At 46.3% G+C, this 17,500-nt stretch overlaps 2 protein-coding genes across 4 annotated transcripts in view; both read right to left on the reverse strand.

Annotated features, from left to right (window-relative positions):
- Positions 1 to 13,960, reverse strand: part of plxnb3 (plexin B3) — a 62,570-nt gene extending 48,610 nt beyond the window's left edge. For 2 of the 3 annotated variants that reach the window (XM_076277021.1, XM_076277020.1), the window contains exon 1: positions 13,774 to 13,960. The gene's annotated coding sequence lies outside the window, so the exon portion shown is untranslated. Of the gene's footprint in view, positions 1 to 334; positions 669 to 13,773 lie in introns of those variants that run through there. The other variant, XM_076277022.1, reaches the window with a different exon arrangement.
- Positions 13,961 to 14,719: 759 nt separating this feature from the next.
- The window catches only part of abcd1 (ATP-binding cassette, sub-family D (ALD), member 1), a 17,260-nt gene continuing 14,479 nt past the window's right edge, over positions 14,720 to 17,500 (reverse strand). The window contains exons 9-10 of the mRNA XM_076277324.1: positions 17,277 to 17,402; positions 14,720 to 16,759 (exon numbers count right to left, since the gene is read on the reverse strand). Coding sequence (XP_076133439.1) covers positions 16,483 to 16,759; positions 17,277 to 17,402 — 403 coding nt within the window. The 3' untranslated portion in view covers positions 14,720 to 16,482. The remainder of the gene's footprint in view (positions 16,760 to 17,276; positions 17,403 to 17,500) is intronic.

A 17,500-nucleotide genomic window follows, 5' to 3' on the forward strand; every position in this document is an offset into this window, starting at 1 on the left:
AAAACAGCCATGCATGAGTTGGCAGTAATTAAAATCTTTATAAGGAGTGATAACATGTCTACTTTTCACTAAATAAATATGCCTAGCAAAACGCCCACTCTTGGGAACCCAGTGATATCCGGCTATTGTCTGAGTGACGATACTTTGTAATAAAAAAAAAAGATAGGAATTGTAAGCATGGTAAGACTGTTACAACTAATTGCTACTTTGTCTTGTTAATGTCACGGCATTTGTTACATCCAAATTCAGACACATCACGAAGGGAGCACCGGGCATATTATAGCGAGGAGACACGCCAATCAAAGTTCACTTGCATGAAGCACCGTACACTTACTTCATTCAGAGGCGTCGCTGCTCATTCTCTGGAGTCCCATCCGATCCGTGTTAAAGCGCAATCCAAAAACAACAACACTGAAAAGCGGAGAAATAAAAAAAAAACGACACCGGAGCCTAGCCAACACAGTCTATAGATCCCATTATGTGTGCGCTACATTGTTCGCAAGCGGCGGAGATTAGAGGTAGCAGTGAGAGCAGACTGGTGGGAATAGGCGGAGCGTTTTTACGCATCCCCCAAAACAGAGTTTTCAATGAAGCTGCTTTCTAACAGGCGGGGTCGTGATACTTAATATTTAATTTTCTCGCGTATGGGCGAGAACTTAACCGCACTGATGAATACAATATCTCCGCCCACTTTAGGGTGTTTACGTCCGCGTACCCACAACCAGGAACTTCAACCCCGCCTTCAGCACCGCAGCTGGAGTGACAGATGGATATTGCCAGCCGCCTGCCACAGCTAAACCGGGGTTTGACATAGATACTCTGGGTTTTAACAATGACGATTAAAACGAATAGCGAGCCCCAAAAGTGGCAACATCCCCCGTACTCCCCCCAAAAGAATCCTCAATGGTTTAGGACCGTGTGTCAAGAGTCAACATTTAATCCCCCACAGCTAACAAGCTGTCTGTAGTTAAAAAGCACCGCAAATACGAGATGTGAGGGGTTTCCAGCAGGATGAACTAATTTAAAGCTAAAAAACAAAACAATACGAGACACGTTGCAACTCACCACGACATTTTCATAGTAGCCAAATTGTGGTGGTCTGCAACAGACACCAACAAAGGCGTTTAACTGAAATTCAAAATCCCAGTGCTACACAAAAGCGAGAGGAGGGAGAGGCTTCTTGACTTGACACGCCAGGAAAAATGATGACAGCCTATTGTACTTTAGTTAGGGAGGGCGTGGAGTGAGAAAGAGAGAGAGTGAGGCAGAGAGGGGGAGAGCGAGGGATAGAGATTCCCAGGCGAGTTTGGTGATGAACAGGCATGCTGGGAGCACTGGGAGCTCAGCTGGGACTGTTTGCCCAAAGCCGTGAACAGCCCTCATCAAGGCCCTCATAAAATATTAATCCTGCACACAAAAGCACCAACACCCACGGACCACCACACACGGCTCAGCACACATGGAGGGGGGCCGGGAGGGTCTACTGACCAGGCAGGACACATGAAGGGATGGGGAGAGGGGGAGAGGGACAAGCCGTGAGGGCCAGCTACTACGGAGAGATAAGACACATGGGGAGGAGAGAGAGAGAAGGGAGGGAGAGAGAGAGAGTGGGCAATGAGAGAAACAAAGAGAGATAGGTAGTTACAGTTGCATAAAAATGGGAAAGATACTGTGGCCGTTGGTAAAAGACAGGGAGATGGATAGAGAGAGGGAGATAGAGAGAGAGAGAGAAAGAGAGAGAGAGAGATGGAGAGGGAGGGAGAGAGTTACTGTGGCAGCCAGGCAGCGAAGGGACCATAATGAATGGAGGGAGAGGGGGAGGGGAAAGGGTGAAGGGTGACACGCAGTAATTGGGGGGAAATGTGTGTGACGGAGGGAGGAAACCATTATTGGCAGGTGAAGAAAAAAATCAGAGGCATCCACCAAATAATGAAATGACCAAGGTTGAGGAGGGGAGGGGGGGGTAAAGACAGAAAGAGAGAGAGAGAGAGGGAGCGAGAGAGAGCGAGTGAGCGAGTGTGTGCACACACACACACACACCCTTTAGAAAATAAGAGCACATGGAGACATTTCTTTTGAAGGCAGTTGTCGGAAGTGCAAGGCTGATATCTTTTTTTTTTTTTTAAAAGATGACAATATTTTGGCTGGCCGGGGCGACTTTTCACACCACCAGGGCCAGGCCCTTATTAATGCAAACAGCACAGCATTCCCAGTTTTTGGGAGCGCAGGCCCCGACGGCCCCTGAGAGCCTTGGCAGAGTGGCGGCCCAAGCAGTTGTCTAGCAGCATTCAGTGCTCTGGGCAGAGGAAGCCAAGGCCTGGGCACTCTAGCAAACAATGAGGAGGCTGTGTGAGGATGCAAGCCCGGGCCCTCCCCTCCTCCAAACACACAGGGCTGCACCAAGGACACACACTCAATTAGGTGTCTGCAAATACACACACAACACACACACACACAAAGATACAGACAAAAACACATGCACACACACACACACACAAAGATACAGACAAAAACACTTGCACACACACACACACACACACACACACACACACACACACACACACACACACACACACACAAACCTGCACATAGTAGCAGATTCAACAAAACAAATAAGACTAGGCTTCTTTTCACAGTCTTGTCACAGGCGAGGGATGCATGGTCCATAGCAACACTGCAAACACACACACACACACACACACACACACACACACACAGACACGCACATACAAATACATTCACATAAAGCCGCGCTGACACAACCCTGAACAATAGCACTGATTACATGCACGCCAAATCGATTCAAATGTCGCATATTTTTGGCAGTCAGTTATTTTGTCAGTCCGGAAGATGCTGCAAAGGCTACTGCTCTCTCTTTTTGTACACAACCAATCCCACTTCCACTCTGGTCTACTGTCCGAGATTAAAATGGCTGGCAGGAGGCGATTCCTATAAAAGGCAAATATATGCAAGAAAAACACAGCACGGACAGAGCGGTCTCTTCATAAAATCACATTCTGCTTAGTGCAGGTGTGATTATACCCCACAAGCAGATACCACACACGAGGGCAATTACACATATCTAAAAATCAAATCATGATTTTTGCACTGCATTTATATCTTTGGATGGTTTTAAATCATTGAATGGCTTAGCCCCATCATATATCTCTGACATGTTAACTGCATATACTCCAGCCAGATGCCTACGGTCCTCAAGCAAAGGTCTCCTCTTAATCCCGAGAATAAATACTAGTTCCGCTCATGGTGCTGTTAGTCACTATGCCCCTACACTCTGGAACTCCCTACCTTCTGAACTGAGATCTTCTCAATCAGTGAATTCTTTTAAAAACAGACTGAAAACATATTTATTTGCCTCAGCTTTTGATTAAAATTTAAGGTCTTTCCAAGTTGGTGTGGCGACTTTCATACTCATGATTTTCATACTCATGAATCATTTCATTCATTATTACTTTTATCAGAAACTTTTATTTCTATTACCATTTTAATTTTTAATTTTTATTTTATTTTACTATCAATGTGTTTTAATGTCTATTTGATAATGTTTTTCTAAAAGCGCATTGAGTCTGTGTATGCCATATGAAATGTGCTATATAAATAAACTTGACTTGACTTGACTTCAGTGCTTTCTGGTACCTGCTACGACATTTGAAAAAGGAAGTGAAAAAATAACAAGACAAAAACTGTTGTTCTTTATCTGTGTGGCCCACGTAAGAATGTGCGTCTGCTGACGTCATAAGCAGTGAATCCTCTTGGCTTGTGCGTGTGCTCTTCTGTGGGGTCTTCCACTGACTGAAAGATCGATTGTGCCATTTTTTTCCACCACCAGGCTCCGGCAGTGACCCAAGAGAGCCGCTGTCAGGATGGACAGAGACTGGAAAACAGGCGCTGGACATTCTTCATCTCCTTCTCTCCAGTCCATCACTGTGTTTGGGTCTTTCCGTCTGCCGCCCACCCCATCGGCCACTTCCCACCCCCATCTCCCCCCTCCGCTCCGCTCCACTCCACTGCGCAGTACACAGTACAGTCCAGTCATGGAGCGCGGCTCGAAAACGCACAGACAAGCGTGACTATTAAAATATCAAAGCGGGCTATGATAAAGATGGCCAGTGTGTGTGTTGGCGGAAGCGGGCTGACCTCCCCTGTGTTTCGGACGGCTCCCGTCAGGACGCTGAATGGTGCCACTGTGGCTGGAGGTGACCTCTGACCCCGAGCGCCGTGGCGCAGCTTCCTCCTCCAGCATGGTGAGCCAAATATGCGTCCGTCGGGAATAATGAGCTGGCCAGGCCAATTACAGCCGGCTGCTCCGACTCCCATCTTGGTTTTCCAGCAACACACACTGCAGATGAGATGTAATGGAGTGTGTGTGTGTGTGTGTGTGTGTGTGTGTGTGTTGGGGGGGGGGGGTGGACAAGACAGCTACAGCCAGTCAGATGGGGACATCCACGCAATCTAGGAATTGCTCTTCCAAGTATCCACAGTGTAATCAAAGACTTGCCTCAGAGCTTTGCACCAACAGCTAGCACCTGCATTGTCTTTGTATAAACAACAACCATCTTCATTGTGATATGAAGGTATCAGGGTCACTTAAAAAGCTGCTGCTACACCCTTACATCTCTTCAGAAAGTAAAAAAAACATACAGTTTGACACAGTTAGCAATCTGCGTCCAAATAGAGGGTGAGACCCCAAACAAATGTAGCTTGTATAGCCACAACTGCCGCCTCACAGCACCCTGATCCCACACCCCAGAGCGGTTCGACAAACTTCTCTCCTGACTCAAGCCGAGGAGTTTAATGAAGCTGAACTCACGGAGTCTCACTCTGGGACTGGCACGATAACACGTCCTTTGCTGAGACACATTAGCACCATTCCCCTGGGTGCCTGTCTGAGCAAAACAATCACAGGCAAAGGCAAACAGCCTTGTTTATTTTGATGAAGATAACAGTGGTGTGGCGGCGCAGAAGCACTCCAATAGGGGGGGGGGGGGGGGTTGGGCGTGAGTAGCTTTTACTTTTTGTCGAGATTTTTATCAACTAACACGTGCCTTGCTCCTGAAATAGCAGCAGGCGCTGGCTTAAGCCTCTTCCAAGTCTTCGGGGAATGAGATCCTCTCATAGAGTTTCACAATGTGATGATAAGGACGCTCTTCTTCTGACAGGGCTCAAGCAAGCACACAGAGAGAGTGAGAGTGTGTGACAGAGAGAGAGAGAGAGAGATAGAGAGAGAGATTTTCCATAACCATCAAGGTTTTTAATGTGATATTCCGATTGCACATTTCTCGAGAGGAACGCGAGAGGAGAGAAAAGGAGCACAGGGGCGTGAAGGCATCTCAGGAGGAACACCAGACCCCAGGGTGCCTTCTTGGCTCAGCACAGACACGCCCCAAGAGCCCAAGAAGGCTGGGGGAGCTTAGGGGTTGTGTGTGTGTGTGTGTGTGTGTGTGTGTGGGGGGGGGGGGGGGGGGGGCAGTTCTCTGATAACCATGTGGCATAACAGGTTAGACAACCACAAGGACTGCAGTAACAGCAGCAGTAGCAGAAGCAAAGCACTGAGGCAGGGATGAGGAACAGAGGGAAATTCACAAGAACTCATGACAAAACCACAGAGAAACCAGCAAGCCCAGGAGAAACAGCCATTATCGCTCCAAAACAGCAAAGCCCATAAAAGAAGTAAAACAAAAACTAAAGGGAAAAAAACCCACACACCCCCTACTAACTCTCTTATTTCTTTATTATCATGGCTGCCAGTGAATGCAGTCAGGCTAGAAACATCAACCGAGTCCTTCATCAATCAGCCGAAATCAAATTTTTGTGCAAATTTCTTCCTATGTTTGCGCAGGAGACGCAATAAGAGCCTGGAGTGGGATGATAAACAAGTGGGTGTTAACAGCGGGGTTTAGCCTAAAGCAGATCTGCAAAGTGTGCATTACTTCACCAACATTAACTGGCCAGATGCGGATAGTCAGCACTTAGCCTGCTCCGGCATCTTTAGCATGCCCTAATCTATACTTTACCCTTTAATCGGCTAAACATCCACGTTCATACATGTATGCGACATGACTACAATAACCCCCCCACCCCATTAAAACTCTCTCACACACACATACAAACACAAAACCACACATCTACCCCCTGCCTAGTTGCGAGTGCTCTACCAATCTTATCAGCTTGCATTGCGACACAGATCTTATCAGCTTGCATTGCGACACAGATCGGAGATGGATCCGCTTTTCTTTGTCATTACCCTCCTTTATGAAAGGAGAGGGGGAAAGAAAAGCAGATGACACAATTGATGTTTCTGCCAAACAAAGGGACTAAAGAGGATCGCGCAGGGGTTTAGCCGTGAGGGCGGCAGAGGGGTGTCACGAGGGGGGGGGGGGGGGGGGTTGGGGGGCAAGTGGGGGCGTACAAGCTGGCGGTGCGTGTCCACGTTAGACGGCATGGAGAGACGGAGAGAGAGAGAGAGAGAGAGAAAAAGATAGAGCGAGGGAACGGGAGATCGCACTGAGAGCGCAGCAAGCAGCGAAGCAGATGCCGGCGCTTCCAGACAGCTGCGGGAGCAAAGGCACCAATTAGACTGCCACCCCTGCCTCTGACACACATTATTACAGACTCTATAATCTACGCTGGAGATCCGCGGCCTACACGATGCACCACTTCACGGAAGGAAGGGAGCAGTGACACTAGCAGAAAGGGAGGTATGGAGCAGAAAAAGAAAGCGGAAAGACAGAAGAGGGGGGTATCTTCTCCAATCATAAAAGAAAAAGAGTACACAGTCTAGACCAAAAGAAAAAGTGTACTTGCAATCTCAACTATTAGACTGCAACAAGTCACTCACTAACTAAACACTTAGCCTTCTACTGCAACAGAGAGAGGAGAGAGCGAGAGAGTGTAAGTAACATATAAAGAGAGAGAGAGAGAGAGTATAAGCAGCATATAGAGAGAGAGAGAGAGAGAGAAAAGAAAGAGAGAGAAATCAAATCTTATCCTTTCTCTGCACATCCTTCCCTCCCTTCCCTATGATTATACTGCTCTCACGCTGAGGCGCTGGGCGGGCATGCTGACGACGAGCTGGGGACGTGCTGAGGAGAGCATGGGCCTTCCTGTCCTCCCTGAATTGGTCATCTCCTGCCAGAGACAGCTGTTAACCACAGAGAACTGCAACTGCTCCCACTGTGACCCCACAGATAAAAACCAGCACCCATAAACACCCTCTCCAGGCTCCAGCAAACCACTGGCTCACCAGGCCAGTTATTAGCCAGCAGAGTGCATCAAGGGCCAGACTCAGGCCCCTATGGCTAGGGGTTGCTGGGGTGGGCTGGAGAGTGTGTGTGTGGGGGGGGGGGGGTTGCCAGTGAGCGTGACAACCAGAGAGAGTGGCTGTCTTGTTAATTGAGATTGGGGGTGGGGGGCATTTTGGCAGACAAAATAGGGTTGAGACCTTGGTCATCCTCCTCGGTAGCCTATAAAAAGCTCATTGTCGACTGGGTAACTTTGTAAAGGCTCATCAACGTGCTTCAGAGAGACGCCAAGCACACAAAACGGGGACACAAAACACACAAAGGGGCCATATTAGCCGGCGCTGGAACCTATGGTCGCCTGACCTCCATCTTAATGGGATAAAAGGCTAAATTTCATTAACTGCTCTCGTGTGGGCAGCCAGGGTTTAGTGACTCAGGATAGGACAGAGGAAGCGAAGAAGAGGTGGCGGTGGGGAGACAATTGTCGGAGAAAGGAGTGCCTAGGAAAGGAAGAGACGGAAAGGAAAACAAAAGGAAAGGGAAGAGTACAGAGAGAGGGAGAGAGGGAGAGAGCTGGAGTGTCTGATGCCCAAGAATAGAATGGAATGAGTTTACCAGTGTGCTGCACCCCTCACACAAGTAATAAGATGGTTTGAAAACCCATCTTTAAAAAAAAAAATGAGATATACAAACATGCTAACAGCCCATAGTTATGTGCTCCACTTCAAATGCTGTAGTAGAGCGTAACATGCATTTACCAATGGTGGCCCCATTAGCCCGGGCCAGTAAAAGTACACTGGCTGTGTGGAGAGCGGAGCAGTGCAGAAGCCGTGTTTAAAGTAGCACCGGCGGAATAAAGAGCCGCGCTGTTCTGGGAGACTGAGCATTGTTAAACAGCCGGAGCGCGAGAGAGCAAAAGCCCGGCCATCAGATAACAATGCCCCGGCCCCGCCGAAGGGAGGACCACTGGAACATCAGGAAAAGAAAAACACCCATCAGGATTTTCCAGCCGCCTTCTGCCACTAGTTTACCCACATTGCTTGCCTTGGCTCACTTTGAGCGGTTTTTTTTCCCCTTTTCTTTACCCCTTCTATTTTTTTCCAAGCACAGAAATAAAGCTATTTCCTGGGGTTTCGTTGGGGAAAAAAAAAAATACACCCACTTAAGAAGATATTGCTTCTTTGGTAAAGGGGGGGGTCGTTGATTCATCCTTTGTGAGGAGATAATTGTCGTAAGCTCTGTGGTAATTGTGCTCTAATGGGGCTATGCAGGCTACACCTCACTAAATTGAGTTAACCCACCGACAATATTGAGAAAAATGAACTACCATGGCACGCTGCCTCGGCCTCTGTTGTGTCTATTATCAGCATTGATGATAAAAGCGTTCATATCCTGGCCTGTCGTTGTGCTGTCCCGCTTCTGCTGGGAGACTGACGGCTGCTCTGTGTGTGGGAGGGGGGAGTGGGGGTGGGTTGGAGCACTATACAATCAACACTGGTGGCTACTGCCACCCTGCATGCATGGCAAAGCGAACATAGGACATGAGCGGCTCCCAAACCCAAAGACACTGCCAGGGAGACCTTCACTAACCATCCCACAAAACGCACTCACCCATCCACCCACCCACTTTTAACAGCAAAGCACTGGGCGCTTTCATTCATGTCATTTCGTTTCATTTGTTTGGCAAATGGGTGAAGGGAAGAAGCAAAGCGAGTGTTGCTGCGTGTTGTGCAATGAAGCGCACCAGGGGGCTGAGTACCTCGTTTTCACCCCCCCCCCCACCCCAAAAAAAAAGCGTCCTAGATTATTGCAGCGCAAATCCTCAGACTGTGTGGTATCGCCAATCCCCAGATGGGGGAGGGATTGGAGGGAGGGCGGTGGCCATTTGTCACTGAGCACTAGGGATTCAATGCCTACCGTGTCAGGATGGAGGACTAAAGGGAAAAAAAGAAAGACGCGATTATGGTATATTTTTAAAAGTGTTTTTGTGTAGTTTTTAAAAACAGAGTGCAGTGATGGTTGTTGTTGGTACACAAACACTGACTGCATGTCCACGTTGTGGCCTTATTTTCAAGTAACCAATCCTGATTTTTATCGAAAGAAATTAATTACGCCTCATAGGGAGATTTGGGGTGGATGTTTGAAGAGGATGAAGGAGCACCCAGTGAAACTCCGCTGGGAAAACGCATGATATATCAAATAAAATTGTGCATGCATTTTTAATGGCACCTTGAGCGCATCCAAGTCTGAAGTTCCTCCTTTGTGCGCTGGGCGCAATCTGACAAGCGACAGGGAGGGGAAGCACAGCGGTTGGCACGATCAAGGGCTCTTCACGCTACACACACTCATATATACATACACACACATATAACGCAACCCCCCTCCCCACACACATACACATACATACACACACACAAACACTCTTCGGAGCTCAGTCACCACACTTGACGGGATCGGTGTCTGAGCCGAGAGCCTCTAATCTGTCTGTGCGTGGTCAGGAGCCCCCCGTACCCCTGCCCTAATCTCCTGGGACCCGCCCTGGGGAAGGCTGCCTGCCTGCCTGCCTGCCTGCCTGCCTGGTGGGGCTAGCAAGGCCCACTGCCCCCTCTCCTCTCCTCTCCTCTCCTCTCCTCTCCTCGCCGCCTCCTTCAGGACCTCCTTTCGGTTGCCGCTGGGCTGGAGAGGCACCCGGCTGTACCAGGCAGCCACACCTTCACGCCTTTACCACACACATGCATGCACATGCATACACACACAGACATACACACACATGCACTCACACACACACATGGAGGAGGACTGACAAAGGCGCAGGGGGTGACAGGCTGCTTTTTGATCAGTGGAAAACACACTTTATTTGATCCGTCAACAAGAGCTCATTATGACAATCAAAAACACACACTTCTTGTCGGCTCTATGGCAATATTTTGCGCTTTGGGAGGTGGAGGGTTGGTTTTCTGTAGTTTTTTGCTTTGCATTTGTCTGACAGATTTTGCAGACAGTTCCAGACAAAAGGTAGTCTAGGTTCTACTAGTCTACTCAATTCTTTTCTTTGTTGTTCACAATAAGTCTTCAAAAGGTTTCACAGATTTTTTCGTTCAATGGAACCATGTGACGAAATCTGGAAATTCCATCTGAATGATGAAAAATTAAGCAGATGGTTGGACAGATTGTGTTGTGGAAGCAACGTGTTTAATCGGCCACTGTGCCTGATGAAATGGCCAGTGGTATTTCCGAAGTCCTTTAATTCTTAATACGTAGCCTAGTTTTTTGTTGCTGTTTTGCGTCAGACATAGAGGCACAAATGCCTTGCTGGTGTCCAGAGAGTTTTTGAAACATGAGGCAAGTGTTAAAATGATAGTCAGCAGTGTGTCAAACCGCAAAAGCAAACACCCCCCCTGAGCCACACATGCAGCCAGCCCAAGCACGTTGAAACACAAAACAAAACGGCATGCATGCTTACATTCACAGCGGGACCAAACACAAAACTGTGAGCCCCCCTCGAGTTAATCTTGTTTTAGAGCAGGTGTAGGCACACAAGCATTTCAAATCCTGCCCCCCCCCTCCTCCTCTTTTCCACCTTCCCTCTCATTGCCTCAGAAAGGGAGATAGACCCACCCTTGCCTTCTCTACTCATAACTGTCCCCTCCCCCTCTGCTTGCTCCATCTATGAGTCTCTCTCTTTCTTTCTCTCTCTCTATTTCTCTCTGGCTCTCCCACTCTCCCATTATGTCTTTCTTTCACTGTTTTCCTCTCTTCCTCTGCCTCACTCTCTCCCACTCTTCCTCTCTAACTTACACATAGCTGGACCTGACAGACCAGTATTGCCACTCGCAGCTTCCTGTAATAATTTGCATTCCCCAAGCAGCCACTGCGAGCAAACGAGGGATAATTTGCATACCTGTGTAGGAGATGTCAACTGAGACCATACAAACAGAATTACATGGTAACAGATGCCCTTAAGCAGGCATCGTCAAGTGCAGGTCATACACACAAAACGGCATATTTTGAACATCTAACAATGTGTTGTGAAAAAGTTGTGCCTAAGCTGTGTAACTAGGTTTCAAAAACTCCAGAGACCCCATGCACACAATAAAAGAAGCCACCGGAAGAACACAAGTTATTAAAAGCCACACAACAGATCACAAGGACCTTAATGCAATTAATTAAGCCATTAGACATGGACTTCCACAAGCACACATTCAGACAACTACAAACATGAACGCTGGGAATCCATGATTTGAAATGAGATAAGTGTGTGTGTGTGTGTGTGTAATGGATGCATCATGGTTTCGGGAAGCATGTCCCAAGGTGTGAATAATGTCTCTGTGTAGCATGTGTGCATAATGTCTCGGAGCAATATCTGCAAGCACAGGGGGGTGTGGACCAATATTGTCTCATCCTCCCCCAGTAAAATCCTCTCCCTAATCCAGCTTGAGCTGTGAGGGCAGTCTGTGTCAAATTTTCAAACAGATTTGAGACTTGCAGAAATTCACAACCGAAAGTAAGAATGACTGACATTACACCCTGGAGATTTTAGAGACCACTGCCACAAAGAACAATGCCTCAGTCTCACAGTCTTGCAACCATGATGCAACACGCTCAACAAAATCACAACACAACCCAAATCAACTCAAGCAAAGTCAAGTAGCAGCCACAGAAGCAACAGCAGCAGGGGAGGAAATCTACGGAGGCTTCGTCTTTGCTGTGTTAGGACTAGACTTTAAATGAGCTGCACTGCACCCAACATGTCATGAAGTGGCCTCCCGTGAAATCAGTGTTTTCTGACATGAAGCAAATGATGTTAACACTTGTTTTTCCCCAGGATCTGAGAGGAAGGGAAGGAATCTGCTGATTAAGTAGAAGCAATTAGCCATCCTTAGCTAAAAAGCTACACTGGCTCTTTGGCAATTGTCTAATACACAGAGCACATTTTAGACTACTTAGAACTGTAGCAGTGGTGACCACATAGCCTACTGTACAGTTTGGGTGGGGGAGTGGGGACAAGATTAGAGATTATTAACAAGAAACATTGTAATCAGGGTTGTGGAAATCCCCTAATCCCAAAGCCATGTGGATGGAGGAGAGGAGATTTGGTGTTATGGGAAGAAATCTAATAATATCAAAGTATACCAAGAAAAGAGGGGTAAGCAAAAGACACACCAGGCACATAAATGTTGCACATTGCACTTCATATCAGTTCAATACAGATTCATTGAAATTGTAATAATTCTCAATAAAATGTGTTGCTTCAGAATTTCACAATGGAAGCATGTTGTGAAACGGTGGCTTGTATCATTGTATATCCTATGCCAAATTCGAAGCAATCAGTGATGGGCAATCACACTGTGGAACATATGACCCTAACCTCAAGGCGCATCTGGTCTCAAATTACAAATGCCATAACTCTGAATCACTTGGACTGTTACACATCACCTAGCCATTCATGTAGCTTCTGATAATTATTCACCAAAATAGTTTGAGGCATGTTACTACTGGAAGAAGGATATAAGGAAGCACAGCTGTAGATTTCATATAACCGTGGTGGACCAATGACAGTCAGGATGGATGAAAAGAACGTCCACTGTGTCTGTGGTGTTCTCCAAGATTCGAACATCTTAATGTTGTTGCATTGGAATTGTTACAATGTGTCAAAATTATCTGAGGGTAGATATGGGGGCGTGTAGGCCTACTAGACTTCGCTGGCTTTTAAGCAGAGGAATTTTATTCTCGGACTCCACAGCGGCAGACACCGACAGGTGAACCATCAGTAATACCAATGACATTCCAATACTTATTTGGGGAACACAATCTGCTGGCCAGTCTAAATAGCCTACACAAAACTTTGTTCACTGGCACACGTCGGCTCTATGTCAGAGAGGATTTGCTTTATTCTTTGAAGCTAGCTAATTATTTCCACTAGAAATACAATTATATCGTGAATGGGGGAATTTGGGCCAGTAAAAACACTTGAAGCCACCGGGCGTGGAAGAATGCAAAGTATTTCGTATGCAAGTGGATTTGCTAGCGTAGATATATCTTCCACACAATAAACTAGGATATTCTTAAGAAGTTGGTCGTTAGTTAGCCTAGATACACTGTACGAACCTGTTACACTTAAGTTATATGCTCTGACTCTAAAATGGAGAGGGCTGGCATTTCCATTCACACAACTTTCAATTTTATATGGATTAATGTGAGAAAGGGCAACTTCGCATTAGGTGAACTTCAGGTGTCGGTTGTCGTTTACGCCAGGGAGCCAACATTAAACCTTATTACCAAAAATGTAATTCGACAACGCTACGTCTACTCTATCGTTACAGTTTTAATGTTGATTCACGTATCTTTTGTAAATACTCAAAAACGCTCAAACAATGGACAGTAAGAAATTATCCCATAAATGAACTCGGCATTACTTTAGATCTGGAAACAACAGTGACTTGTAACCTTTCGGCTAGTCAGGAAAACATACCTTTAAAGCCGACTATTTGATAAAACAAGAAAATCAACCTACCTCGCGCAGTTATCGATGCGCTGGGTGTTATCCACGAGAAAATACACTTCACGCAACTATCCTCTGTATCGCTTAGCCTACATTGAATTTCCAAATGATGTCTGTCAGAGTTCAGGTCTATCACCCCCGCCCCCAAAACTGAAGTGCTATCCAGTGGCTTCTAATTCCCCGACTAGGGACAAGAAACCCACAATGCAACACGTGGAGTCAGATATTCAAGCACAAAAACCTTAAAAGACTTCACTCCCGAGTCGAGAGTCAGCACCGGAATCTTCAGAGGGAGCGGTGGAGGACGCTATTCGCTGGGTCTCCAGCGCCACCACTTGACCCAAAGTCGGTAACTCTGGTGACGGGACGAGCTCAACTATCATGCGCAGCAGGTAAAACGACTTGGTGTAGCCTATTATAGGATGCAGAGATTTACAGTTGAGTTCCCTGAACCCTATGATCTATGGAATTTCTTGTTACTTTAGTGGATATCTAGCTATAGCCTGCCACCAACTGAAAAGTAAGATAACTAGGCCCTATCCGTTTGCAAGTTAGTTTAGCCTCTAGCTCATACACAGGCGTTTGACACCTCTAACAATATCATGCAGTAGCCTAGGCCTATTCCTGAAAAAGCTACATCAATATTTTTATTCAATTTATAAATACTGCTGAAACTGATGACCAATGTGACACCTCTATCACAGCCTGCCTCGTAATGGCTTTGTATATTCCCTGTAACTTCCTTTGTATAGTGGTCAGCTATGTTCTTAGGCATAGGCAAGGTGCCTGTCACAACTTTCTGTGCAGTGTGACTGCACAACTTTCTGATGATGCCTGCCAGCAAGCTTACAACAAATACCTTCCAACACTATTATAAATGACTATGAGCAAAATGCATTCATGTGCAAAAATGAATAGCGTACACATAAAAAAAATAATGAAACAAGGACACAGCCAATAAATCAGTTATAATTTTATTTACCTAATTAAAAATGGCACTGAGGAAATAATAATAATGTGCATAGAGTCTTTGTGGGGCAGGTTTCAGCAGCCTTCTGATTATGCTTGGACTGATGCTGCAGAGCGTTCTGATTTTTAGCAGGCCCCCCAAATACAATTGGCCAGTATTGCTTGGAACCAGTGGAGGCACGCTGACTGACCTGAAGATACATATAAATGATGTCTGGGCAAGAGTTCAAATAGAATTCTCTTCCATACTTGTGCAAATTCCTGAGGGGATATTACTCATCAGCCAAACCATCATCAACATATTCATTAGCATCTACTAAATAAGGAAATCTCTACATGTTAGGATTACTAGAACTAATAATACAAAATAATTGTGCAAGAACTGACTTTATAAAATCCTTTTGGATTAAAGTGATTGATTCAAACTACAATTAAACAGTTCAAATTAAAAATAACAAATGTTTTTCGGTCAAGACTAGGTCATCATTACTACCATAAGAAATGTTTAATGAGATTTTTGTCCTATCCTCTGTGTGTCTCAAAGACATATGAGCATAAAATCTCAACAATAAAAACATTCATGAATCAGACAAATCCAATATACAGCACAGCAAAGAACAGCTCAGCTATGTGTAAACCATGCAAGTCATAAAATCAATTTCTGTGCTACAATTTTAAGATTTTGCTGCGGTCTTAAATTTCATCTACAGTTTAGTCAAATTGTTAGCCCTTGATACGAAGCCTTCATTGATTACAAACAAATACAATTTCAGTGAAAATAAATGAAATGATCTACTCAAAAGTACAGCAATCATTTCTAAAACTGAAAGGACCATTTAAAGTTAAAACATTCAAAAGAATGAAAAAAAAAAAATACTCCCAATTGAACATTGTTCAACTCTAATCAGTGAACCGTGAACTCCTATCAGTTCAACTGAAATAACTGAAGAAGCAAAGTAATGCCAAAATAAAAAAAAAGCTGGCGAGGTCAAACAAAGATGTCATGAAAAACATGGCAAAGGTCTACAAGTGGTTACGCCTCACCCAGCAGACAGTGTACAGCAGTACAGCAAGCGGACACAATGGATAAAAAAAATCCCAACACAAAAAATAATGGTGATATACAGTACTAGAGTCAGTAATGTATGCAGCGTTTTTCCCACTGGGGCTCAGCGGCGTTTGTACCACAGCCTCCCTGAAATTCAGTGGAGAATTCAGATAACAGGCAAGAGACAGCTTTCATGGGGGCTTTCATCATTCCACAGCACCTGGCAGAGTTGGCAGCTGTTTCTTCACTACCCCCTCCCAACACCAAACCCCCCCACCCCCCGTGCATAACCCAGGCAGGGGAATAAACTCTTGCTGACATTCATGCACAAGGGTGAGTGCCACCGACACTCCCCGGCTTGTTAAGGCCTCACCGTTCCACTCCTGATCCAACGCCATCTGCATTTTATACACTCACTTCCAGCATCAATTTATTTGTTCTCTTTCCCACCACCTCTCTTTCTCTCTCCCTCCCTGCCACTGTCGCACTCACTCTCTCTCTCTCTCTCTCTCTCTCTCACTCACACACACACACACACACACACACACACACACTACAGCAGAAACACACCCATTCAAACACTCACACACCTGGCCTGGCATATGTATTCACCCCCTACTCTCCTCTCTCCTCTCTTGCAGACAGGCCACCACCATCATGCCACAGTGGCATTTCCCTTCTCTGTCTCCAAAGCCTCCTCTCCTCTACTCCTCTCCCTTTTGTCCCAAAGACGCCTCCTCAGTCTTCTCTTCTAGCCCCTCCCCGTCCCCTGGCCCCTCCCCCAGCACGGGCAGGGCGCCGCTGTCCTCGCCCAGCATGCGGCACAGGTCGGCCAGCCGCTGTTGCATCTTGGGAATGCCCGAGAGCTGGGTCTCCAGCCGCAGTTTCTCGTCCTGCAGGGAGAGGCGCGTGGAGGCGTCCAGCTTCTCGAAGCGCCAGCCGCCCTCGCCGTCAAACTGCAGCAGGTGCGAGTGGTACTTCCTGTGAGAAGACGAGAGATGAGTCAGGCGTAACGAGGACGGAAGAGAGAGAGACATAAACAAAAAAAAAAGTGTGGTTGTCAGAAGGCGACAGCGGTGAGGCCATGAAACACAAACACAAAAGCCTGATGGCTTCTCAGAGTTTCCTGTGCTAACACTGGCTGGATAGATGCAGACACATCATCACGATCACATGGTCCCGGGGGGTAGGGGGAGGGGGAGCATCACCTAGCTGTTGGATCGGCTCATCTAAGGATGTGGTGTGATCTGCTGAGGTCTTTCATGTTCACATCAAACATTTGCCTACATTACCCATACTCCTGCACACAAATGTTTGATGTTTACGAAAACAGTTTTTTTTTTTTCCTTCTTTTTAGCCACGTTTACTAAGGCATTGTTTACAGCATTTCTGTATTGGATATGATATGCAAATACACATGGAACACAAACTGAAACAACAACTGGAAACAAAAGAATGGATGCATTTGAGCGGGTGTCTGAGAAGAGGTGAAACGCACCATAGGGAGGGCCGATGTGTGATTGAGAGAAGTGCAATCCCAGCATCCTTAGCAGCTTCAAATATTTTCCCCTCCACATCAATGCTAACAGCACTGGTGCATTCGTCCAACAGGGCATATTTAGGCCTGTCAAAGCAAAGGAGATAGAGAATGTGAATGAAAAGAAAAACTAAGAAAAAAGTTTCAACAATAGCCTGAAGTAAAACTTGGGTGAATTGTGAAGA

This window comes from Alosa pseudoharengus, unplaced genomic scaffold (genome assembly GCF_046254945.1).
Source record: "Alosa pseudoharengus isolate Yale_2024_CS ecotype anadromous, Long Island Sound unplaced genomic scaffold, YU_APseudo_1.1 YU_APseudo_1.1_scf_9, whole genome shotgun sequence".
In the NCBI taxonomy this organism is placed as follows: domain Eukaryota; kingdom Metazoa; phylum Chordata; class Actinopteri; order Clupeiformes; family Clupeidae; genus Alosa; species Alosa pseudoharengus.